We start from the raw sequence: 27,844 nt of genomic DNA, 5'->3' as shown, positions 1-27,844 counted from the left end.
GTCTTCCTCCCTTGACCTACAGAGAAAATCATCCTCACACATGTAACCTCAGTTACGGTTTTCTCTTCTCTCTTGTTCCAACTTGTTACACCTACTTAACATGTTGTAGATTTCTTCTCACTACCACATAGTATCGTCCTCCACAATGTCAAATTACTACACATGGACAAAGCTGAGAAACTCCTAAGCTTATGTGTTGACTGCTGAAGGTGGACCTACACTACCGGCCGCGCCAGATGAGATACAGCATGGGGCACCATTACAGATGAACATGTAGTGTAGTTACAAAACCGCACAATGTTTTTAATGTATATTGCTCATACACTTATTTTCACATGCTCCTACTGCATTTTGAACAGTATTTTTCATGGAGAATCCCTCTCAATGTTTTTTCACATTAAACTGTCTGGTTGTTTCCCGAGCTAGGACAAACTTACGCCTGCAATGTCAGTGACCCTCCTCCAATATGGGGCACTTACAAAGTGTCTCATGAAACATGACAGATGTGGAATTATCTCCAGACGAGCAGCATTGTGACAGCACCTGACGTGGACCATCCGAATCACGTCATCAGAGAACATGTAGCAGAGCATGATCATCTAGAGAAATATGAGAACAAGTGGGTTTCCTTCTTGTTAATAGATGCAGGAGTCCAGAACAGAATAGATCTCGGATTTCTCAGAATCATACGGACCTACTGACCTTCTCGCAGAAGCAGTAGTATTATATCTTTTTTTAGACAAGAAATGAGCCTTTGCAGATGTTCAGATGGCAGAAAGTATAAAAATGACTGGAGAGGAGGCAGTCTTCACATTGAGCCCTGAAGCTGTCTTTGATAACAGGGAAAAACCAGATGTTGGCAATAGACCATCCATCAAGTGGACTGTCTGATTCTCACAACAGATGCTTTTCTGCCATATAATTTAAACTTTTCTTTAGTTAATAGAAAGCAATGGTAGCATTTTTTTGCCCTTAGCTAACAACACGTTCAAGGACATCAAAGAAAAAAATGTATCTAGAAACCACTGGATCCAGCTATAAACTCTGTGGTGGTCTTCACACTGTTCACTAGTGAAAGCAGCCATACAATACTATATCAGACCTATATGACATGTGCAGGTCTCCTGAATGTCTGCTGTTTATTACAAATTGTCAGACGTAGGGGAGCACAGTTTATGGATCATAGGTTGCTCTGCTATAGTATTCTAGTTATTTTGCTCACTTATATAAAGCCACTAATTCCACAGCGCTTTACAGACATTATTCTCACTGTCACCATTAGGGCTCACAATCTAGATTCCAAATCAGTATGTTTTTGGAGTGTGGGAGGAAACCGTATATTGTAAAATAGTTTTATAACTGCATTTGAGGTGGGGGTGACCCCATGTCTTTTGCACCACTATTCACTTGGTTTTGGTGCTGTGTGGCAGCCGTTACTGCTGAGGTGCTGGGCCTGTGGGGTGATGTGTCCTGGAGTCATGGGGCCTTTTGCACTACAGCATAGGTGCTGCTCCTTTTAGATTATGGACCCACTGAGAGGTTTGCCGTGGCGTGGTCGTGGGCTTTACACAGCCTGATCAGAATCTTAAACTAAGAACCTCATGTTCAGTCTTGTAAATTTGTGTCTAGCGATCTAGATCAATGTACTTAGAAAAGAAACAAGAGGAGGGTGCAGTACCAATCAGTAGCATGAGGGAAGGGCACTACGTCATGTGGGGAAGGTAGATAATGGCTTATATTAATATATGTGGAGTCAGTGTCAGACTGAAGAACATTGAGCCCACCAGAGGATTTGATTCTGAGGGCCCACCTTTCTCCCCCACTGAAGAGCCCCTTAGCAACTGCAAGGTTTGCACTATGAACTCTCCTGAAGGAGAAGCCAGGGCCCACCGGAGGATTCTCCGGTTCTCAGGTGGGCCAGTCCAACCCTGTGTGGAGTCTTTTCTCTCTTAAGTCATTAGATCAATGTATGATTTTTAGATGTGAGGTCTGTGTCCTTTTTTTTCTACAATTATGGCAGTTATCAATAGTTGCGACCATAAAAAGTGCAGTATCTACGATTCTACGCACAATAAAACCCTTAAATGTTAAAATGAATAAGCAGATGCATTAATATATAGGGACCCTAAAAATATGCCATATATAATAAAAAATGTTACAATCAGAGCAATCACTAAGAGTTAGTGCAGAGGCCACACAGTGTGACCGAACATAATCATCTATACCATAGATGTAGAATTCTGCGACATGAGATTCAGTCTCCAGAGGAAGTGGTTTTTGTGTCTCAGAATGATGGGAAATGAAGGATTTCAGTTAATTGGTCAGAAATGTAATTCTAAGTAATAGAAAATATGATCCCAGATATAGGACTATAGCCCTGAACATCTGCACACAATTAGGGTGAATTAAATCTGTGATATAAGATTTATTCTCCCAGCCATGCGAGCTGTTCCCAGGATATTAAGGCCATGATGTGACTCACTGATAGACTGTTCCTTACGTAGTCCTAGCCTGGTTTATGATATTTTTTGTCTCCTATTTTTTCAGGTGTGACCAAGATTAGTGCTCCCTATAATTTGTATTTTTCTTCACCATTTATGACATCGTTTTTAGTGTTTATTGCAGAACTCACAACTAGTGATGAGCGAGTGTACTCGTTGCTCGGGTTGGGTTTTCCCCGAGCACGCTCCGGTGACCACTGAGTATTTGTTAGTGTTCGGAGATTTAGTTTTCGTCACCTCGAATGATCGAATCCCGTTTTGTGAGGGGTTCAGAAACGCAATGTGAAAGCACCCTTTGGTAGGCACAGTACAGATTTAAAGCTGGCCTCCTTATAAAGTTTCCTCTGTAAGGAAAAGATCATTCTTGAATGAACGTGGCGCCATTGTGCAAGGAAATATTGTGCAAGGAAATACAGTAAAGAAGACACAGCACTAAAGGACAGATCATACAGGACAAATTTGTTGCAGATTGTCCCAGAGCAAATCTGAGCTAGAATCCACAGTGAAGCTGATTCTGGTTTTTGTTGTTTGAGTTTTTTCTGCAAATTCTAGCAGCTGATCTAAAAAGTAAAATAAAAAAAAATCCGTAAACTCACCTTCTATCTCTTTCTTGCTGAGATTTTTCTGGTGCCCCCCATCCGGGCATTCTACTTCTGGCTCCAGTGGTGACATATATGACTGCTGAAGCCTGTAGTGATCCTTTAACACATAGTGCCCATATGGGAGCATCTGTGATATAGAAGTGGCTGTAGATTTTGAGCCCCAGTAAGATGTGAGGCATGAATATTTTCGATAATACCTTCATAGACTAAGCTATTTCAGAGTAGACCCCGATCTGTGATGTGCTGTTATTATTTATGGTGCCAATGACAGGTAGTGAACAAACTAAGAAATGTTCTGTAAACTGTTACATACAAACTGTTTATCGGGTGTATCTCTCCTTTAGGATTAGAAAGAAAATTATTCCATGACTCATTTCTGGCCTGTAATGGCATTTTTTTATTTAGTCTAAGGACAGGAAAACATGAAGATTTCTGCAAAGCAGCCACTGAATGAAAATATATATATATTTTCTAGTCATTTAGGCCTCTCTCATGTACATTTTTGTGTGCTTTTTTAATGCTTGTAAGAAACGCAGTGAACTTACAGCATTTTTTTCATAGCTTTTTTCATGAGCATTTTTCTTTATGTGTAATGTTTTTTTTTCTGGCATGTTTCAAGTGCTATAAAAAAAAGGCTGAGTAAATTCCAAGTGCCGAGCATACAGGTCCTTCTCAAAAAATTAGCATATAGTGTTAAATTTCATTATTTACCATAATGTAATGATTACAATTAAACTTTCATATATTATAGATTCATTATCCACCAACTGAAATTTGTCAGGTCTTTTATTGTTTTAATACTGATGATTTTGGCATACAACTCCTGATAACCCAAAAAACCTGTCTCAATAAATTAGCATATCAAGAAAAGGTTCTCTAAACGACCTATTACCCTAATCTTCTGAATCAACTAATTAACTCTAAACACATGCAAAAGATACCTGAGGCTTTTAAAAACTCCCTGCCTGGTTCATTACTCAAAACCCCCATCATGGGTAAGACTAGCGACCTGACAGATGTCAAGAAGGCCATCATTGACACCCTCAAGCAAGAGGGTAAGACCCAGAAAGAAATTTCTCAACAAATAGGCTGTTCCCAGAGTGCTGTATCAAGGCACCTCAATGGTAAGTCTGTTGGAAGGAAACAATGTGGCAGAAAACGCTGTACAACGAGAAGAGGTGACCGGACCCTGAGGAAGATTGTGGAGAAGGACCGATTCCAGACCTTGGGGAACCTGAGGAAGCAGTGGACTGAGTCTGGTGTGGAAACATCCAGAGCCACCGTGCACAGGCGTGTGCAGGAAATGGGCTACAGGTGCCGCAGTCCCCAGGTAAAGCCACTTTTGAACCATAAACAGCGGCAGAAGCGCCTGACCTGGGCTACAGAGAAGCAGCACTGGACTGTTGCTAAGTGGTCCCAAGTTCTTTTTTCTGATGAAAGCAAATTTTGCATGTCATTCGGAAATCAAGGTGCCAGAGTCTGGAGGAAGACTGGGGAGAAGGAAATGCCAAAATGCCTGAAGTCCAGTGTCAAGTACCCACAGTCAGTGATGGTGTGGGGTGCCATGTCAGCTGCTGGTGTTGGTCCACTGTGTTTTATCAAGGGCAGGGTCAATGCAGCTAGCTATCAGGAGATTTTGGAGCACTTTATGCTTCCATCGGCTGAAATGCTTTACGGAGATGAAGATTTCATTTTTCAGCACGACCTGGCACCTGCTCACAGTGCCAAAACCACTGGTAAATGGTTTACTGACCATGGTATTACTGTGCTCAATTGGCCTGCCAACTCTCCTGACCTGAACCCCATAGAGAATCTGTGGGATATTGTGAAGAGAAAGTTGAGAGACGCAAGACCCAACACTCTGGATGAGCTTAAGGCCGCTATTGAAGCATCTTGGGCCTCCATAACATCTCAGCAGTGTCACAGGCTGATTGCCTCCATGCCACGCCGCATTGAAGCAGTCATTTCTGCCAAAGGATTCCCGACCAAGTATTGAGTGCATAACTGAACATTATTATTTGATTGATTTTTTGTTTGTTATTAAAAAACACTTTTATTTGATTGGACGGGTGAAATATGCTAATTTATTGAGACAGGTTTTTTGGGTTATCAGGAGTTGTATGCCAAAATCATCAGTATTAAAACAATAAAAGACCTGACAAATTTCAGTTGGTGGATAATGAATCTATAATATATGAAAGTTTAATTGTAATCATTACATTATGGTAAATAATGAAATTTAACACTATATGCTAATTTTTTGAGAAGGACCTGTACTGTGTTTTTGGGAAAAAAATGTCACAAATAAAAAAAATGTCCATAATACACACGTTAGACACCAAAAATCACATATTTTATCATGAGAGAATACTCCTTGTCTTCTGAGGACTAATGTGAATCAAAGGAGAATCAAACCAAGATTTCCATACCTTATCAAAATTTTGAGGACAAAGTCTGTTTTTATATACCACCCTCTCATAGGAAGCTACAGCATTTACCATATTGACCCAGTGTGAAATTTGTGGGGGTCTTCTATACATCCATCTCATGCTGATAGCCTTGCGAGTAGTGATGAGCGAGTGTATTCGTTGCTCGGGTTTTCCTGAGCACGCTCGGGTGGTCTCCGAGTATTTGTAACTGCTAGGAGATTTAGTTTTCATCGCCGCAGCTGAATGATTTACAGCTACTAGCCAGGCTGAGTACATGTGGGCGAGCCTGGTTGCTAGGGAATCCCCGCATGTAATCATGCTGGCTAATAGCTGTAAATCATTCAGCTACCGCGATGAAAACTAAATCTCCGAGCAGTTAGAAAAACTCGGAGACAGGGCCGGACTGCCCATCGGGCTGTTCTGGCAAATGCCAGAAGGGCCGGTGCCAGTAGTGGGCTGCTGCGCGCCGTCTATGACGCCGGTACAGTTGAATGCAATGATGGAGGAGAGAGCGTCTGCTAACGCTCCCTCTCCCATCATTCCCTGCTCTGCCTCTGACACTGTGGGTGCGCGCGCACTCACTGTGTCCCAGGCAGTACAGCGGCAACCGCTGAGACAGGAGCAGGGAGCAACGCGGGCACGAGGGGAGGTGAGGAGTGTGTGTAGTTTTTTTTTACTGGACTGTGGGGCCATTCTCGGGGGGGGGGGGGAGGAGAGATGCGGGCTGTGCTGTATACTACTATGTGGGCTGTGCTATACACTACTATGTGGGCTGTGCTATATACTACTGTGTGGCCTGTGCTATATACTACTATGTGGGCTGTGCTATATACTACTATGTGGGCTGTGCTATATACTACTGTGTGGGCAGTGCTATATACTACTGTGTGGGCTGTGCTGTATACTACTGTTTGGGGTGTGCGGTATACTACTGTGTGGGCTGTGCTGTATACTACTATGTGGGCTGTGCTATATACTACTGTGTGGGCTGTGCTGTATACTACTATGTGAGCTGTGCTATATACTACTATGTGGGCTGTGCTATATACTACTATGTGGGCTGTACTATATACTACTATGTGGGCTGTGCTGTATACTACTATGTGGGCTGTGCTATATACTACCGTGTGGGCTGTGCTATATACTACTGTGGGCTGTGCTATATACTACTATGTGGGCTGTGTTATCTGCTATGCAGGTTGTGCTATATACTATGCAGGTTGTGCTATTTACTATGCGGGTTGTGCTATATGCTGTACAGGCTTTTCTATATACTATGCGGGTTGTGCTATATACTATGCGGACTTTGTATATACTATGCAGGTTGTGCTATATACTATGCGTGCTTTACTATATACTATGGGGGTATATTACCGTATATTCTATGGGGAGGCCATGTTATATACTATGTGGCTGTGTTATATACTATTGTGGGGGTATATTATATTCTATGGAGGAGGCTGTGTTATATACTATGGGGGGCTGCATTACATTCTATGGGGACGTGGGCTGTATTATATTCTATGGGGGACTCTATTAGATTTTATGAGGGATGATTGCATCATACTCTTTGATGGGGCTGCTTTATATTCTGTGGGGAGGTGGGCTGTATTCTATTCTATTCGGGGCTACATTATATTTTATGGGGGGCTGTATTATATTTATATTCTTTGAGGGGTGATTGCATCATACTCTATGAGGGTGCTGCATTAAACTATGAGGGGGCTGCATTCTATAGGGTGGCTGCATTATACTCTGGGTTGGCTGCATTATACTCTGGGGTGGCTGCATTATATTCTGTAGGGTGGTGGCTGCATTATACTATATGTGGGCTGCCTTATACTGCATTGAGGACTATGGGGAATACATTATACTATATGAAGAACTATGGGGTGCATTATACTATGGGAAGTGAATTGTACTACATGGATGACTATGGCGGTGCATTATACTATATGGAGCACTATGAGGAGTGTATTATGCTATATGGAGGTATGAGCAGTGTATTTTAATATATGGAGGACAATAGCGAGTGTATTATACTATATGGAAGACTGTGGTGCACATTATAATATATGGAGGTGTGCATTATGGGGTGTATTATACTAAACAAGTAAAATGCTGCATATTCAGATTGGTTTGCTGGAACAAAAATCATTGTTCTCAGCAGCACATCGCCAGTGTAAACTGTAAATGTGCTGCTGATAACATGATACTGTATGGTGATCTGTTAGTGATCTATTTGTGATCATTCTGTCCCATCATTATTCCTCAGCTGGTGGAAAGAGGCCGGGAAACAAGCGTTGAACAACTTCAGTATTGTCGATCAAACTCATTTAACGGCCTGAGATCAGCGCATGTAAATACAACAGAAATGCTTTTGTGTGATGTGCAATATGTTAGCATTTGGGGCCCCATTTTAAACTTTGCCTAGGGTCCCACCTTGTCTAAAACCGGCCCTGCCTACAAGTGTACAAAGATATTATACAGTCACCATGTGACAAGTGGGCCTGTGTAACTTCAAATGCCAGGGCTGAATTTTAGTCCCAGTCCAGCCCTGCTCGGAGACCACCCGAGCGTGCTCAGGAAAACCCGAAGCAACAAGTAAACTCGCTCATCAATACTTGCGAGCTCTATATTGTTTCCCGGAGTAGAGTGCGAGGCCAGGTCTCCTAATCAAGGACTCCTAATAAACATACTGTTACATATACTTATTTTGTATATTTATTTATTCAGGAGTCAGGACTTCTTACCAGATGCGATACTCCAAAGAAAATGTCACGATAACTCTCATAAAATATGTAGTGGTTTATTGGATTATCCACCAAAAATGATCATTGCAGCAAAATGTAAAATGGATGAAGCTGTCACTAAGGGCTGTCCCACACGTCCAGATAATTCCGGTACCGGAATAAATCGGTACCGGAGTTATCCGTGTCCGTGTGCCTGGGAACTCACGGAGGCCATACGTGCGGCACACGTGTGCCGCCCGTATGGCGAGTGGGTACCACACGGAGCGTGTGGTACCCACTCTGCATGGTGCTGAAGCTGCGATTCATATCTTCCCTGCAGCAACGTTTGCTGTAGAGAAAATATGAAGAATAGTGTTTAAAATAAAGATCCATGTGTCCGCCGCCCCCCCCCCCACCCCCTGTGCGCCCCCCCGCTGGTCAGAAAATACTTACCCGCTCCCTCGCTGCTTCCTGGTCTGGCCGCGGCTTCTCCTGCATGCGGTCATGTGGGCCCGATCATTTACAGTCATGAATATGTGGCTCCACCTCCCATAGGGGCGGAGCCGACTATTCATGATTGTAAATGATCGGCCCCACGTGACCGCATACAGTAGGAGGCGCGGCCAGACCAGGAAGGAGCGAGGGAGCGGGTAAGTATTTTCTGACCAGCAGGGGGGGGGCGCACAGGGGGTGGGGGGGGCGGCGGACACATGGATCTTTATTTTTAACACTATTCTTCATATTTTCTCTACAGCAAACGCTGCTGCAGGGAAGATATGAATACCGGCTTCAGCACCATGTGGGGGGGACAGCGCTTACTGTAGCGCTGTCTCCTGCACGCACACGGACCCCAGACGGAGAATGTCCGTGTGAGGTCCGTGTTTTACGCGGACCCATTGACTCTATTGGGTCCGTGTAAAACGTGCGCTCCCACGAACACTGACATGTCTCCGTGTTTGGCACACGGAGACACGGTCCGCAAAAAATCAATGACATCTGAACAGATGCATTGATTTTTATGGGTCTACGTGTGTCAGTGTCTCCGGTACGTGAGGAAACTGTCACCTCACGTACCGGAGCTACTGACGTGTGAAACCGGCCTAAGAGATTGTCCATTGGTCCTTAAGTAACTAATTAGTTGAAGTTCCTCTATCTTTTCTTGGTTCCTAATGGTAGTTTGCGTCTGTCTGTGTCAATAACATGGCTAATAGGAGCACGCGTGTCAGGCCTTAATCCAAGAGGAGCACATCTCAGCTGCTGCATGTAGATTGTTCTAACGAATTAAATGGGTGAAGAGCAGAGCGACCCCCCTGTGTGTCACGTGGTTTATGTGTATATATATATATATATATATATATATATAAATATATATATATATACAGTGTATATATATATATATATATATATATATCTTACATAGAACCTAGAACCTGTTTCTATATGTGGTGCTACCATCTACCTTGACCTAAGTATACAGAAATAACACATGTAATGTCAGCTAAACCTTCCACGAGGGTGAAGCAATGTACAAATACAGAGTTGAGAATAAAAATGAATAACCATAATTGATATTTAACACTCCTTAGGGCAGATTGGTACAGGGGGCTGTATGATCTCGATGGAGATAGCTAGGACTTCTTTCCAAAAGTCTGCAATAGCAGGGCAATACCACATCAGGTGGATAAAATCTGACGCCTCTTCCCCACACCTATGGCAAACTTCAGTGTGGATCTACCCATTTTATATCACCTGCTCGGTGTCAGGTAGCATTGATCGACTGTAGACATTTGGACTATTTTGTTATTAATTGCTGGATTTTTGAATATTTACTTACAAAGTCCATGGCACGTGTGACCTAAACATTGCCAGCAAAAAAAACTGGTGCAAAGCATTACATGTGAATCCAGCCTCAATCTGATTTTCTCTGTTTTTTGAAGAAGAAAATTGATGGTAGATCCTAACTATATAATATAGAATATTTTAAGTATTAGCAAGTGATAGTATATCCTAACTATCCTGATGCTATGACATATCTTGTTTATGAGGAAAAACTCTATACAATGATTATCCAGTTAGGGATAGCATTTTATTACTACAATTTTAAAGGGAATTTGTCAGCAGGTTTTTTTGCTATGTAATCTGAGTGCAGTGTAAGGTATGAAGAGAGACCCTGAGTCCAGCTATGTGTCACTTCTTAGGCTGTGTGCCATAGTTTCAATACAATCAATATTTTATCAGCAGGAGATGATCGTTGCCGGACAATCTCCAGCATGCCTCTTGGCCCAACCACGCCCCCAGCACTGATTAGCAGCTTACTGACAATATACAATGTACACAGAAAACTGCTAGTGTGGGCAGGGTTGGCTTTCTGAGCTCTGTTACATTTACAGCAGAGAAACTTTGATTGTAGCTCAAGAGCTGCACCAAGTAAACTAAGAGATACATCGCTGGAATCAGGGTCACTTTCCCTACATTACGCTGCTCTCAGATAAGGTATCAAAAACCTGCTGACAGATTCCATTTAACAATTTTGTGTAACTACCCAGATTGTGGCCAAAGGATACCACCCACATTAAGGCACATAAGGCTGTTTGTACAAGTGTGAGCATGGCTCTTTCTAATTATATATGAGCATGTGTAAATAATACATATGCATTATTTACATATAAAAATGATGGCACCGTTATTTGTATGGAATGGATATGATTGCATTATCTATGTATACAAAACATGGCAGCTTTATTTATATGTGCAGCATATGGCAGCATTATCTGAGTGTACTGTATATGGCACCATTATATATGTGTTTGGCATATGGCAATGTAATCTGTGCATACAGTAAGTGGCAGCTTTAGTTATGTATGCAGTACATAGCAGCATTGTTTATGTATACAGTATGCGGTGGCATTATTTATGTGTGCACTATATGGCAGGATAATTTGTGCATGCAGAACGAGGCGGCATTATTTATGTATGCAGTATATGGCAGGATAATTTGTGCGTACACAACGAGGCGGCATTATTTATGTGTGCAGTATATGGCAGGATAATTTGTGCATACAGAACGAGGCGGCATTATTTATGTGTGCAGTATATGGCAGGATAATTTGTGCGTACAGAACGAGGCGGCATTATTTATGTGTGCAATATATGGCAGAATAATTTGTGCATACAGAACGAGGCGGCATTATTTATGTATGCAGTATATGGCAGGATAATTTGTGCATACACAGCGAGGCGGAATTATTTATATGTGCAGTATATGGCAGGATAATTTGTGCATACAGAACGAGGCGGCATTATTTATGTGTGCAGTAGATGGCAGGATAATTTGTGCGTACAGAACGAGGCGGCATTATTTATGTGTGCAGTAGATGGCAGGATAATTTGTGCGTACACAATGAGGCGGCATTATTTGTGTGCAGTATATGGCAGGATAATTTGTGCGTACAGAACGAGGCGGCATTATTTATGTGTGCAATATATGGCAGAATAATTTGTGCATACAGAACGAGGCGGCATTATTTATGTATGCAGTATGTGGCAGTGATATATTGTGTACATTGCGTAGCGCCATTAATTGTTACGTGTCGTCAACATTATTTATGTGTATATTATATGGCAGGAATTTTTCAGTGTTATTTTACTATTGTTTTTATTCTAGACAAGTACATAGGGAGCACACAGATTTTGCTTAAGTTGAATCAATCAAGTTAGGTCAGTTTTAAATTAGCGTAGGGTAAACTTGTCACATTTTCATCCAGAAAAAAAATAAAAAATTTCATTCATATTTTCATCCATAGTTCAATCGTACGTCAGTTTTTTTTACATCCATGTGGCACCTGTTTTACACATCAAGACTAAAAAACATTACAACAGGACTTGCTTTGCCGAGAACAATGGTAGTCCATGCGCACTGAGCAATGTAGCTCAGATGAACCGTTTACATTGGTCTGCCTGTGTAAACAGGCATTCAACTGACCGCCGATCGATAAAAGTTTACCGTTCGATTCGTATCGTGCCTCTGGGCAGTCCGTGTGAATTAGAGTGTGCAGCGAAAAAACTAATTGTAAAAAAATATAAATGAGATGGTAAGTTTATCTACATGTGGTGCGCTGTTCATATGAGCGACGTGAGCGTGATCTGATGTGTGTGATTGTGTTTTATGTCGCCCAACGCTGGAAATGACATAACCTCAATTTTGCCTGAAGTTGCCTGAGTTTCCTGATATCATGTGTTATAATTGCATCCGTCTGCTCTCTGTCAAATCGACACCGTGCCCAATTATTCAATTACACCATCTTCCATGAATCCGCCAAGTTGTGTCTTGAAAGCCGCTATTGTTTGGGGGAATGTGGGCTTCATCAGAGAAGTATTAGAATAATTACAGAGGAGGAATGATAGAAAGTCTGTGTTCTGCTGATTATCCAAGTAAAAAGTGAGAACTGATTGAGTGGCTGGAGAATGATCAAAGGTCTCATATCTGGGTGTCTATGTAATGTACGCTCTGGGGTGTACGTGTGTCACACCGAGAACATAAGAGAAATTTACTTACAAAGGTCCTGATTCATCACTCCCTTTTTTTTAAAATTCACTTTCCTTTTTTGTCTTTTGGTATTAGTTGCCGTTTTTAGCGCCAAATTCATTAAAATGGCGTGATTAATTAGTTGCTAAGGAAAAAAAGGGGCTTCCTGTCTTGAATGACTTTTGCGACTTTTTCCGCAAAAATTTGCCAAAACACTAGCATACTCAGAAACACACCATGGCGGACTAAAGTATAATTGCGCCAAATTTTGAGATCTTAAAAAAGTCGCATCCACTAAAGACTACATCCACAAAATGGAAAAAAACAAAAAGAACAGACGATCACATATAAAATGGACTTCAAAAAAGGTGCAAATAGTCTAATGAATTGGGTGCAAATTAAAAAATTGAAAAAAACAGATGCAAAGGCAATGGTGAATCGGGGGCGAAGAGACTGAATGGGAGTCAGCGATATCTTCTATTCTTGCTACCATGTCACCCACTCCAGTGTGTATATTTTTGTATCTATATAAAGACCTGTGTTTATACTTGTTACAGCGAGAACATGATTAATATTATGTCTGCTATAAACAGAGCCCTATGTACTGTATATCTCACATACTAACATATTACTTGTTGTGTGTGGGTGTCAGAGATGTAAAAACTGTTGGGTTGCCTGTTACCGTGCTCTCTGTCACTCATTTTACACCACAAACAGCACAGACCCGGTGATGATGTGTACTAACTTTGGAAATCTATCTGGCAAAGGCTGCATTATCTTTGTCGAAAGTCCTCCCCTTTTTAAATATTGTTGGACTCATAAAATGTTAATCCTAAAGGGATTGAATAACAAAAACCTGACCATCACTTCCAAACAGAAAAGTGGTGTGTACAGGTGCTTACTAAGAGTAGCCATCTCTATACATGACTAACAAATAAAGCTCCACTCTGTAGTGTTATAGCATGTAAACATGAAATATGAATTGCATTACTGCTCTGGATAATAGGAAAAAAATGGAGATACTTAGCACATAATTTGACCAGTTCATGCATACAGCACGATCCTACCCATATAAAGGCAGGCTTCAGCATAGGAGAGGATTCACACTAGATAGGTTCCCAGCAACAGGAGATCGCCTTGTTGTTGGCTGCTGGGCATGCATGAATTGGCCAAATTATGTGCTAAGTATTTCCATTTTTTTCATATTATTTAGAGCAGTAATGCAATTCACATTTCACATATTTCATGTTTCCATGCTATAGCAATACAGAGTGCTACTTTATTTGTTAATCTTAAAGGGATTGTCCACTACTTGGACAACCATTTCTTAAATGCTTTATTCTCCAGTGTGAAATAAAAATAATAGATTTTGTGTTGACGCTGTTCCAGCGACGTCGGCACTGGGTCACCCAGCGTTTGCGTGGCATTGTTAGGTGACGTGAGTGCTGCATCCGATCACTGGCTGTCAGTGTGATGCTTTACTAACACTTCTATCGAACAAATCTCCGACGTCCGGCAATTCAGTGCCGAAATTGCTGGAAAGACGCTAGTACAAAATGTATCTTTAGTTTACAAAGCGGAATACAAGATTTAAGAAGAGGTTGTCCAAATAGTGGATGTTTGGTTTGGCATTCATGTTACCACAATAGAGGAAAGATATGTTAATTGTCACTCACACTGGGGAGGACAAAGAATATCGGCCTAAACAATACAGCATGAGTTATATATAAAAGAGGTACTTAGTCCAAGAGTGATTCCCACGGACCATAAATAGGGATAAAACATAACCTTTATTCCTTCCTTAAAATTCACATTGTGAAATACAATTGAGATAGACGAGTGAAGCAACGTTTCGGCCCAAAGGGGCCTTTTTCAAGCCAGAAATGCAATAAAATTTACAACTATGGCTGTAATCACTATTATCTCTGGTGCCTCGGAATCTTTAATGTTTTATATATAAAAGATGTGTCATGATTCTCCAGAACCAAACCTTCATCATCACAGAACCTTCTGATCAATGGGAAAAGTTGCACATTGACCAGAAGAAATAAAGTAGTGTGCTAGAAACCAGAACTGTAATCCAGGGTCAGGCCACGTGCACACGTTCACTATGTGGTCAGTATTTTACCTCAGTATTTGTAAGCCAAAACCAGGAGTGGAACAATCAGAGGAAAAGTATAATAGAAACATATGCACCACTTCTGCATTTATCACCCACTCCTGGTTTTGGCTTACAAATACTGAGGTAAAATTCTGGACAAATACTGAGCGTGTGAAAAGGATAAATACATAGGATCCCAGTGCTTCACTGAAGTCCAGCCAGATTAAACCACTCATTTGCGCTGGACTCCAGTGTAGTTCTGTCATTTGTTTTAGGCCGGGATCACACATACGCGAGATACGGTCGAGTCTCGCAGGTGAAATCCCACCTCTGGTGCCGGCACTTGGGAGCGGAGCGTGCAGCTTCATGTGTTGCTGTGCAGCTGCACGCTCCGCTCTGGAGTGCCGGCACCAGAGGAGGGATTTCTCCTGCGAGACTCGGCCGTATCTCGTGTATGTGTGATCCCGGCCTTACTGTAATTCTGTATAGAACCTTAAGGGTATGTTCACACAACATCGTTCCCAGCATTTTGAGAGTGGAAAACGTAAATAAGACCTCAATAAAAAAATGTTCAAAAGAATGGATCTATTCAATTCTATCTTAAAAGAACTTGCTTTTCATGTGTTGAGGCTTTAGAGTTTCTTTTAAACACCTAGGCTTTCAAAAGATGCCAAATGGTGAAGAGAGGTGACGCTAACGTCCATTCTTTTGGCATTTTCCACTAGGAAGATGCTCAGTACTTTTCAATAGAAGTCAATGGTAAGGCTAAAAAAAACAACTGGGTGTCTTTTTAAGTATTTTGTGTTTTTGCTTAAAGAAATGCTAGTGTTTTCTTTAATGTTTACTGGAATTTAAAATACGTCCTGAAAACGATAGTAAAAAGACTGAGTGTGAACATACACTTACGGTATGTGGATCTATGTATGGTTCAGTGTAACAGAGGGAATCCAGCAAACAATGTTAGATTTCCTGGTGGGAGCTGAAGAATTTTAACATTTAATCTTTGAAGCTTTGTATCAGGAAACAATGCTTTGCTTGTTATGATCGTTATTATCATAGTGTTAAAGGTTCTTCAGTTCATTAGATTTATTTGCTGCTTCCTCCATAATCTTTGGGTATTGTAAATGGCTGGTGCCTTTTTAGTTGTACCAGGATGGGGCTACTTGTGCGGCCACCAGATTGCTGGAGATCTTGGACAGACCTTAACCACTTGATATGTTTAAAGGATCCTAATTGTGCACATAATATAAAAAACAGAGAGATTTTCCATGGTGTTTCTTTCTTTACTTATAAGGCCAAGATATGGAGGAAAATATTGTCTAGGAGAAAGAAAACGATACCGTGTGTGCAACATTCTGCCTTGTACCCCAGGAGCCCCGTCCTTCAGACATCTGCAGTGTTCCCAGTTTGATTCATTTCCTTACAAAGGAAAACTTCATCGCTGGAGTCCAGTATTAATGGCTAGTAAGTACAAGGATGACTATTACTCCATCTGTATTCCATAGAACCTTACCTTTCATTTATCAGGACTCACATTGCGTTCTTGCCCAAGTTTAGTGGTCCTGTCAGGGCTTGCTTCTGAACACTTAACAAAGCAAGATTCGGGCGTATGCGCCGAAGGGGCCATATATTATAATAGTGCCCACAAAGTCATTGTGTGCTCTGACGTGCACCATTTTTGGGCATATATGTCTACTGGAGGCAGACACTCAGGTATAGTAGACTGTTTTTGAGTGTCCACCTCCAGCAGTCGTACACGCCTGGAAATTATGCCCCAGTGGGACCACTGAACTTGGGCAAGAACGCAATGAGAAAAGAGCCTAAGCAATATACAGCAGTGCTGGAAAGTTTGAAAACCCTTCTGAATTTTCCTTATTTTTGCATAAATTTAACCCAAAATCTACACCAGATTTTCACACAAGTTCTAAAAGTAATCAAAGAACTTAGTCAAAAGTATTAGGCTGTGTCATTTTTTTTCTTGAGATAAAGTATTCAATATCACGTCTCGGAGTGGCAAAAAAATGTGAACATTTGTGATTAGCAGATAATTAGAAACTAGTGTTTCAGTCACTGAAATGACAATCGGGTGTGGGTGGGGGACCTGTTTTATTTAAAGACCAGGGATCTATCAAAGTCTGATCTTCACAATAGATGTTTGTGGAAGTCAGGGCACCAACAAAGGAGATTTTTGAGAACCGCAGAAAAAGAGCTGTTGATGCTCATCAGGCTGGAAAAGGTTATGAGAAGTTCTGAACAACCTTTCAAGTACCACTGTGCTCGACATCAGATTATACAGTCTAATCCTGCCCGTAACCAGTGTAGATTTCTACTGTATTTGTGGCACATGGACCATTCACGGTATGACAGATCTATGAAGAAGCGTGCACATTTTGGCGCATTTTAAACAACGCTCTAGTAAGACTGGCTAATGAAGTGGTGGTCTACCATAAATGTAGCCCCTTTTTTTTTAATTCCTTTCAAGGGTCAAGATGCTTTTTGCTGTCGTGTATGCAGACGTTAAGAAGCCGCAAAACTACAAATATACAGTTCTGTTGTCATCTGAGAAGTTGATGTATTTTGCAGAATTGTACACAGATAATATTTATGTAGATCGGGAGATGGGGCATGGTGGGATCTCCAGATACCTTAATTTCATACCCCCTTTATATCTCTGCCTACAAGTGCCCACCAGCCCTTCCTGGCTACATCCCTGGCCTCTTGTAATTTATGTATTTATTTTTGTTTCCTTCATAGTCAATCCATGTGAACTTCATTGCCAGTCAGACACGGGATACTTTGCTGAGAAGCTGCGAGATGCAGTGATCGATGGGACACCATGTTATGAGAGGAATACCAGCCGGGATATGTGCATCAATGGCATTTGTAAGGTATGGCTTATATGAGGCACTGTACTGCATGTCTTCTCTTTTTATTTACATTTTCCCTTCTTAATAGAGTTGAGGAAAAGCAATCTCAGGACCCCGGTTCAGAGGCCACGTCAGCTAACTGTGCCTGCCGGACAGGGCCAGCTTTAGACAGTGTGTCCTTGGGTAACAATTTAAAGTGAAGCCCCAAGTGCTATCATATTCTGCCATTAGACACACATGTTTATGGTGCATTTCTAAGGAATTATATCAGACTTTTAAACAAAATTTGACATTCAACTATTCAAGTCATTCAGAGCTTTTTATCCGGACTCTTTACACATGCTTCTGAAGAATGATGGGGGTAGAACGATCACTAACAGATCGCTTTGTCTCCATTCATGTTATCAGCAGATCATCTTCTGTCTACACGACGGCGATGTGCTGCTGAGAACAATGACTTTTGTTCCGGCATAAACAGTTCAATTACCCGATGAAGGAGCAGCATGTTGCTTATTAGTTGAGTGACTGCCGAGTCCGACCTGTTTTGCCTTCTATCTCTCACCTACAGTGCCATATTTTATTAACAAGGATGCCACACAAACACTCCAAGCTACACACACACACCACATAACACAGAACACGCAGTGCAGCGGACATATCAGCCTCTCTCTTCCTGTTCAGTTCCTCCACCAGGCTCCTGCAAGGTGAAAGATCTTTAGTCTCATGATGATCACATGAACATGCTGTCAAATAATGTTCTCCTGCACTTCTAACTTTGGAAATTGTACTGATAATGCAAGTCTTGTACTATCAGTTCAGTTTCTGGCTTCTACAGGCTGGTGTCACGAGGTTACCGCAACAGAGAGGGACCAGAAGACCGCAGCGGCTGATTGCTCCTACTCCTGCGCTGAAAAGAAGCACTTCACCTTCTTTTTAAATGGTGTTAATTTTTTTGTCCAGAACAGGGGTTAATCAGCCATGTTGGGAGCTCTGGGTCTCTGAGCTCTCAGCTGAGCTCGGTTAGCCACTCCTAACCCATTTATAATCTGGATCCTGATTGAAACACATCCTCAAACCAAGTTTATGCTGCATGGCTTGGAGGAGAGGTGTTTTGGTGCTTATGAGAAGGAGTTTGGTGGATTTATCTGTGACTGTTGCATGGGTTACATAGTTACATAGTTATTAAGGTTGAAGGAAGACTGTAAGTCCATCTAGTTCAACCCATAGCCTAACCTAACATGCCCTAACATGTTGATCCAGGGGAAGGCAAAAAAACCCCATGTGGCAAAGAGTAACTCCACCATGGGGAAAAAAATTCCTTCCCGACTCCACATACGGCAATCAGACTAGTTCCCTGGATCAACGCCTTATCAAGGAATCTAGTGTATATACCCTGTAATATTATACTTTTCCAGAAAGGTATCCAGTCCCCTCTTAAATTTAATTAATGAATCACTCATTACAACATCATACGGCAGAGAGTTCCATAGTCTCACTGCTCTTACAGTAAAGAATCCGCGTCTGTTATTATGCTTAAACCTTCTTTCCTCCAGACGTAGAGGATGCCCCCTTGTCCCTGTCTCAGGTCTATGATTAAAAAGATCACCAGAAAGGTCTTTGTACTGTCCCCTCATATATTTATACATTAAAATAAGATCACCCCTTAGTCTTCGTTTTTCCAAACTAAATAGCCCCAAGTGTAATAACCTATCTTGGTATTGCAGACCCCCCAGTCCTCTAATAACCTTGGTCGCTCTTCTCTGCACCCGCTCCAGTTCAGCTATGTCTTTCTTATACACCGGAGACCAGAACTGTGCACAGTATTCTAAGTGTGGTCGAACTAGTGACTTGTATAGAGGTAAAATTATGTTCTCCTCATGAGCATCTATGCCTCTTTTAATACATCCCATTATTTTATTTGCCTTTGTAGCAGCTGCCTGACACTGGCCACTGAATATGAGTTTGTCATCCACCCATACACCCAGGTCTTTTTCATTGACGGTTTTGCCCAGAGTTTTAGTATTAAGCACATAGTTATACATCTTATTACTTCTACCCAAGTGCATGACCTTACATTTATCCTCATTAAAGCTCATTTGCCATTTATCAGCCCAAGCTTCTAGTTTACATAAATCATCCTGTAATATAAAATTGTCCTCCCCTGTATTGATTACCCTGCAGAGTTTAGTGTCATCTGCAAATATTGAAATTCTACTCTGAATGCCCCCTACAAGGTCATTAATAAATATGTTAAAAAGAAGAGGGCCCAATACTGAACCCCTGTGGTACCCCACTACTAACCGCGACCCAGTCCGAGTGTGCTCCATTAATAACCACCCTTTGTTTCCTATCCCTGAGCCAGCTCTCAACCCACTTACACATATTTTCCCCTATCCCCATTACTCTCATTTTATGTAACAACCTTTTGTGTGGCACCGTATCAAAAGCTTTGGAAAAGTCCATATATACTACGTCCACTGGGTTCCCTTGGTCCAGTCCGGAACTTACCTCTTCATAGAAGCTGATCAAATTAGTCTGACATGAACGATCCCTAGTAAACCCGTGCTGATACTGGGTCATGAGGTTATTCCTCTTCAGATACTCCAGCATAGCATCCCTTAGAATGCCCTCCAGGATTTTACCCACAGTAGAGGTTAAGCTTACTGGCCTATAATTACCGAGTTCAGTTTTTGCCCCTTTTTTGAATATTGGCACCACATTTGCTGTACGCCAGTCCTGTGGTACAGACCCTGTTATTATTGAGTCTTTAAAGATTAAAAATAATGGTCTATCAATGACTGTACTTAGTTCCTGCAGTACTCGGGGGTGTATCCCATCCGGGCCCGGAGATTTGTCAATTTTAGTTATTTTTAGACGCCGCTGTACTTCCTGCTGGGTTAAGCAGGTGACATTTAATGGGGAATTTTTATCACTAGTCATTTTGTCTGCCATGGGATTTTCTTTTGTAAATACTGATGAAAAAAAGTCATTTAGCATATTGGCTTTTTCCTCATCCTCATCCACCATTTCACCCAGACTATTTTTAAGGGGGCCAACACTGTCATTTTTTAGTTTCTTACTATTTATATAGTTAAAGAATATTTTGGGATTATTTTTACTCTCTCTGGCAATGAGTCTCTCTGTCTCAATCTTTGCTGCCTTGATTTGCTTTTTACAGAATTTATTTAATTTTCTGTATTTATTTAATGCCTCCTCACTACCTACTTCCTTTAATTCTCTAAATGCTTTCTTTTTGTCCCTTATTGCGCCCCTTACAGCTCTATTTAGCCATATTGGTTTCCTCCTATTTCTAGTATGTTTATTCCCATACGGTATATACTGTGCACAGGTCCTATCCAGGATGCTAATAAATGTCTCCCATTTTCTTTGTGTATTTTTGTGTCTCAGGATATTGTCCCAGTTAATTGCAAGTATGATAATTTCCTTCCCTCCTCTTTTTTGTTTTTTTCCCATCCTCCACTGCCCAGTGCATTCCTCTGTTATATGTGAGTGAATATTTGTATGCCTGATATTTTCAGTTACCTTTGTTGGTGTTGCCTTGTTTATCTGGTTGGTGTACTGCAGTGCACAGTAGCACCCCTCTTCCCTGGGTGGGGGAAGATAACGGACAAAGGGCTGATTCAGGAGATAAGGCAAGGGTGGAGGCCCTGGCATCTTCACCTTCAGAAGTAGCCCGGGGAATAGGGCAATCTAGGGTGCCCCCTAGTGTTATGGACAGGGAATGTCCCAGGTCACCCAACAGCTGAGACATGACAGCTGGGGTATATTTTGAGGATTGGGGATGTATGATTCACACTGTATTTTACACACACTATATGTTACACCCACACACACTTTGTATGTTACACACACACCGCATGTTACACACACTGTATGTTACACTCACATACACATTGTATGACACACACATATGTTACACACACACTGTATGTTACACATACATAACACACAGTGTAGAAGACATACCAGGCTCTCTCCTCCCGGCTCCTGCAAGGTGATTGACTTTTGTGCACACAGTGATCACATGACGATAATATCACCAAAGGTTCTTCTGCACTTCTAAGATTGGAAACTGTACTGATAATGTAAGACTGGGCAGTTGCCCAGTTTTCTTTTCCTTAACGCTGGCCCTACTGTAAGACCTGAGCACTGTGAACCTCCGTCTGTGGCATCCCAACACCTCTTCTGATTAGTAAGCCCTGTAATGTCATTATGTTGCTGTATGATGTATGCATTAAGTCACACATGGTCCACTAATCAGTAGAGGCATCGGGGATGCTAGCAGATAGTAAGAGGTTCACACTTTTGCAAATATTTTTTCTTAACTTGGCTTCTATGCTACATTTCTCCTAAATAGATCAGATCTCTACGAAAAAGGATAATTTGTCTTGAAGGACCTATAACACCATATCACTACTTCTAAAAATGTGCTGACAGGTTCCCTTTAACCAGCTATACAAAACTGTCAGACGTCAGCTTTTGCGTCATCTTGGCAAAGTGTCAATAACATATTTTATTTGTAACTATGTTGTGTATTTTTCTATACAGAACATTGGCTGCGACTATGAGATTGACTCGAATGCGGTGGAGGATCGCTGCGGTGTTTGCCATGGGGACTCGTCTTCATGTCACACTGTGCATAAAACATTTGAGGAGAGTGATGGGCTTGGTGAGTTTCCCTCAATGGAGCAGATGATAACATGTCTTGCCATTGGTAGGACAGGATAAAGAAGATAAAGTTCCTACAAAAAATATTACATCCTTAGATCTTTTTGAGGTGAACGGGTTTAAAATCATTGAATCAAAGATGTCTTTTTTTTTTTTTTTTGCACTGATCGACCTACAAGATTCGTAAGATTAACATGTATCTACTGTAATTTTAACTTGTTCTAATTAATTTGATGAAGTTCTTGATCTTTAAAGATTTCACTTAATTTATTTAATTAGCACCAACCAATTCCGCAGTGCACATTTTGCAGGATAATGTTATTACGTTCCCAAGGAGCAAAGTGCATACATTTGGGTGGTCAGAATGTAAGAATCATCACACATTTTCTGTTCTTTAAAGCATCTGTTGGCTTTCAGGATACGTTGACATTGGTCTGATCCCACCGGGTGCTCGTGAAATCCAGATTGAGGAGGTAGCAGAGGCAGGAAACTTCTTAGCATTACGTAGTGAAGATCCAGAGAAATATTTCCTAAATGGTAGATGGACAATACAGTGGAATGGAGATTATCAGGCTGCCGGGACAACTTTCACCTACACTCGCACTGGAAATCTGGAAAACCTGACTGCACCTGGACCAACATATGAGCCTGTGTGGATACAGGTATGTGGTCAGCAGCATTTCCAGCCATATTTTTATTACACACTAGTATTTAGAAGGCGATGTTAAAATATTGTCTGGGATTTTGAATTTTCAAAAGTGAATTAGGAACAAGAAATGTTATAAAAAACAAAACAAAAAAAACAACAGCTATTAAGCGCACACATTAAAGTCCTTGCTGCTCCGGTGCTGCCACTTCTGCAGCAAAGACATCAGTTACATAATTCACCTGAACAATGCAGACAATCAGCGGACATGCTTCAGGAGTCACACACCATACTTGCAAACATCACCGCTGCAGCCAGTGATTGACTACAACAATCATGTAAATGGCGATCATGACGTCTTAACCGCTGGACCTGCAAGGAACACTGGAGAAGTGTTGTCGGAGCGGCTGGTGGGATTTTATTTAGTTAGTAATGGTTATTTTTTACTTTACAAGATTTCCTGCACCCTGAAAACTTTAAAAAAATATCATATAACTATTTTATTTGATTACCTCTTTATTAACCCTTAAACATTCCAGTGATTTTATTTTCATTGCAGTGCTGGAGTAGCGCAACTAATCTAAGTTTTCTTCCCCTAGTCTTATACTTACCATCTGCCATCTTCATCTGTTATCAGCGCCGCACTGCTCATCCTCTGCAGGTTGGGACCTACCGGATCTCTCCAGTGTTTGCTGGGCGAGCCGGAGGTCATAACTCCATGTAAGTCTATGAGAGGCAGAAACAGACCATAACAAGGTTCTCATAGAGTTATATTGAGAGATTGTGGCCGTTACCTCTGACTTCCAGTCAGTCAGAAGTTGGAATCACAAGATGGCGTGGGACTGGAGCGGCGCCAGGAATAACAGAAGAAGGCGGCTGATAAGTACAATACTAGGGGCAGGGAACTTAGATTAGTTGCACCACTCCAGTGCTGAGATAAAAAAAACTCTGGAGTGGTGCTTCAAGGAAACCTGTCACCAGGTCAAAAGTGGGAATTGTTTGCTCTTATTTTATTCTCACTGCTCCCCTGAGTTTTCTGGTGTGTGTTTTTTTTTTGTAAATCTGACAGAGTCCCAGAGATATAGACCTGTTTATTCAATTACAATTTATATGGTCTCATCAAGGGGAGTGGCTGACAGGATTCTCTGGGGGTGGGTTTATAGGCTGTTCTGCATAATTACCCTGTGAGCCATGCCCCCTTGTAATGACTTTAACAATTATACATGAATAAAAAGGCTCATATCTCCAGAATCGTAAGATTGATTTAAAAAGAGAAGGAATGGAAAACAATGGGGCGAATACTCAGGGAAGCAGTGGGAATAAAATAAGAGCAATAACTGGCCACTTTTGACTTGGTAACAGCTCCTCTATAAAGGGATCAGTTCCTATTAATTAGAAGGGTGTTATGCTGTAAGAATCAGGCTGCACTCAGATGTCACCCGAGTGCAGTCCTATTTAAGTGTGACAATTCAAAGAGGGAAAACGGAGAGTGGACCCTCTAGACCGCGACGACGAACCCCTCACGGACGAGCTGACCAGATAAACCGCCCCCTATACAGGGAGAGTTAGGGGCAGGCCCGTGAGGAACTATCGCCACGGAAGCTGGAGGACCAGGACGGGAGAAGACCAAGAAGAGGCGGAGATAGTAGGACCACAGGATAGGTGAGTACAGCAGAGAAACAGGACTGATGGGTAAAACAGGACTGATGGGTAAACTGCAGCAGTACAGGGACTGGCGGAGGAACTGAGGAAACGCAGAGGCTAGCAGGATACAGGAAAGACAGGATAAACCCAAAGTCAGAAGGAAAACAAACTTCACAGAGACTAAGAGCGGCCAGGAACACCTGAAGGAACAAATGATAACCAGGCACAGAGGGACGGCAGGAAGCCGTTTAAATACCTAAAGGCAGGGTAGCACTTCCGGGTAATAGACCTCCAGAACCATAGAGAGGACAATAAGGAGGACCGACTTCCAGGTACTAGTCCTCCAGGACCATAGAGGAGACGAAGAGGAGCGGCAACAGAAGATCAGAAGTGCACACGCGCAGCACTGAACCTGGTATGCGCGCGCGCACGAGAAGCAGAGGCCGGGAGTGAGCGAGGAGGCGGCAGCAGCGGTATGATAGTACCCCCGTCTTTACATCCCTCCCTCCTCTTTAGGCCAGAAAGAAACTTAGCTAAGATTCGGGGAGCCTGAATATTCTCCCGAGGCTCCCAGGATCTGTCCTCAGGACCGAAACCCTTCCAGTAGACCAAAAACAAAGTTCTACCTCTAATTTTTTTCATGGCCAAAATGTCCTTAACCTCAAAAACATTGTCTGCGGAAACAGGCGAAGGTGAAGAAAGAGTCGAGGTATGAAACCGATTAAAAACTACAGGCTTAAGGAGAGATACATGAAAGGAATTAGGGATGCAAAGAGAGGCAGGTAACTTAAGTTTGTAAGAAACGTTGTTAATACGTGCCAAAACCTTCGAAAGGACCAATATAACGGGGACCCAGTTTATGTGAAGGGATTTTAAGGCGAATAAATCTAGAAGAAAGCCAGACCTTATCCCCAGGATGGAACACAGGAGAATCGAGACGCCTTTTATCTGCATGCCTCTTCATCCTATGCTGAGCTAGTTCGAGAGCAGACTTGGTCTCCTGCCAAACTCTGGAGAATTCTCTAGACAGAAGATCTGCCACCGGCACAGTAGAAACATGGAGGAACTGGTAGAGGAAGACCATGGTGTTGTCCGTAGATGACAAAAAATGGAGATTTGGTAGAAGCTTCGCTGGTGTGGTTATTATAAGAAAACTCGGCCCATGGTAGTAAGTCAGACCAATCATTTTGATGAGCGTTGGAGAAATGCCGGAGATAAGTAACCAGGATCTGATTGGTACGCTCCACTTGGCCGTTGGACTGTGGATGATAGGCCAAAGAAAAATCAAGAGAAATGTTCAATGACTTACAGAGAGATCTCCAGAAACGAGCGGTGAACTGAACTCCCCGGTCAGAAACAATGTGTTGTGGAAGACCATGAATGCGAAAAATATGTTGAACAAAAATCTTCGCCAGTTCAGGAGCCGAAGGCAGACCAGGAAGAGCAATGAAATGTGCCATTTTAGAAAAACGGTCCACAACCACGAGGATGATGGTACAACCACAGGAACGAGGCAGATCAGTTAAGAAATCCATTGCGATATGTTGCCACGGAGCGGTAGGCACTGGAAGAGGAAGAAAAAGCCCGGAAGGAAGCCGCCTGGGTACTTTGTTCTTGGCACAGGAAGGAAAAGAGACCACAAAAGCTTGGACATCCTTCAAAAGAGTCGGCCACCAGTAGTAACGAGATATTAGATCAAGAGTTTTCTTGAAACCGACATGTCCTGCTAGCTTGGAAGCATGTCCCCAGAGTAACACACGTCTCCTGTTCCTCTCAGAAACGAAAGTCTTACCCAGAGGTAAAGAGGTCATAGATACTGGAGCAAGTGTGATGATTTTAGCGGGGTCAATGATGTGTGAGGACTCCTCCTCAGTGTCCACCGACAAGAAGGACCTGGATAGAGCATCAGCTTTGAAGTTCTTTTCTCCAGGTAGGAAGCGGAGTTCAAAGTCAAATCGGGCAAAGAACAAGGCCCACCTGGCCTGTCGGGGATTCAGTCGGTGCGCTGAACGGATGTATGCCAAATTCTTATGATCCGTAAAGATGACAAAGGGATGTAAGGCTCCTTCCAACAGATATCTCCACTCCTCTAAAGCCAATTTAATGGCCAAAAGTTCTCTGTCACCAATGGAATAATTTCTTTCAGAAGAAGAGAAAGTCTTGGAGAAGAAACCACAGGGCACAAGACGACCAGTAGAAGACTTCTGAGAAAGCACAGCTCCGGCACCGACAGCAGAGGCGTCAACCTCTAGGAAGAAGGGTTCATTAGCTTCAGGGCGATGGAGTAAAGGAGCGGAGGCGAATGCTTCTTTGAGAGAATGAAAAGCCTTTTCAGCCTATGCTGGCCAAAGACGAGGATTGGCACCCTTCTTTATCAAAGAAGAGATGGAAGCCGACAAGGAGGAGAAATGAGGAATAAATTGCCGATAGTAATTCGCGAATCCTAGAAAACGCAGAATCGCCTTAACCCCAAGCGGACGTGGCCAGTTGAGTACGGCAGAAACTTTAGCCAGATCCATACACAGACCAGAATCAGAGATGATGATGCCCAGGAACGGTAGGGACGACTGTTCGAAGGCACACTTCTCAAGTTTAGCATACAGACGATTCTCCCTCAGACAGAGAAGAACTTGCTGCACATGTCTCCTATGAGAAAGCAGATCCGGTGAAAACACAAGGATGTCGACCAAGTATACCACTACACAGGTGTAAAGTAGGTCCCGAAAAAGATCATTCACCAACTCTTGAAAAACTGCAGGAGCATTACATAAGCCGAAAGGCATCACCAAATACTCATAATGACCGTCTCTGGTGTTAAACGCAGTCTTCCATTCATCTCCCGAACGAATTCGGATCAAGTTGTAGGCTCCTCTGAGATCCAGTTAAGTGAAGATTCGTGCTCCACGCAGACGATCAAAAAGTTCTGGGATGAGAGGAAGTGGATACTTGTTTTTAATGGTGATGTTATTGAGGCCACGGTAATCAATGCAGGGACGAAGGGAACTGTCCTTCTTCTTGACGAAGAAAAAACCAGCGCCTGCAGGAGAGGAGGACTTCCGTATAAAGCCTCTGGCCAGATTCTCTTGAACGCATTCAGACATGGCTTGA

General features: G+C 42.2%; 1 protein-coding gene across 2 annotated transcripts in view; it reads left to right on the top strand.

Annotated features, from left to right (window-relative positions):
- Positions 1-27,844, top strand: part of ADAMTS7 (ADAM metallopeptidase with thrombospondin type 1 motif 7) — a 155,045-nt gene that overhangs the window by 63,222 nt on the left and 63,979 nt on the right. For both annotated transcript variants that reach the window (XM_077263192.1, XM_077263193.1), the window contains exons 12-15: positions 16,185-16,354; positions 17,645-17,778; positions 22,327-22,447; positions 22,864-23,108. In XM_077263192.1, the coding sequence (XP_077119307.1) occupies positions 16,185-16,354; positions 17,645-17,778; positions 22,327-22,447; positions 22,864-23,108 (670 nt within the window). The remainder of the gene's footprint in view (positions 1-16,184; positions 16,355-17,644; positions 17,779-22,326; positions 22,448-22,863; positions 23,109-27,844) is intronic.

Source organism: Ranitomeya variabilis, chromosome 5 (genome assembly GCF_051348905.1).
Source record: "Ranitomeya variabilis isolate aRanVar5 chromosome 5, aRanVar5.hap1, whole genome shotgun sequence".
Classification (NCBI taxonomy): domain Eukaryota; kingdom Metazoa; phylum Chordata; class Amphibia; order Anura; family Dendrobatidae; genus Ranitomeya; species Ranitomeya variabilis.
This window is presented reverse-complemented; position numbering and strand designations above follow the sequence as displayed.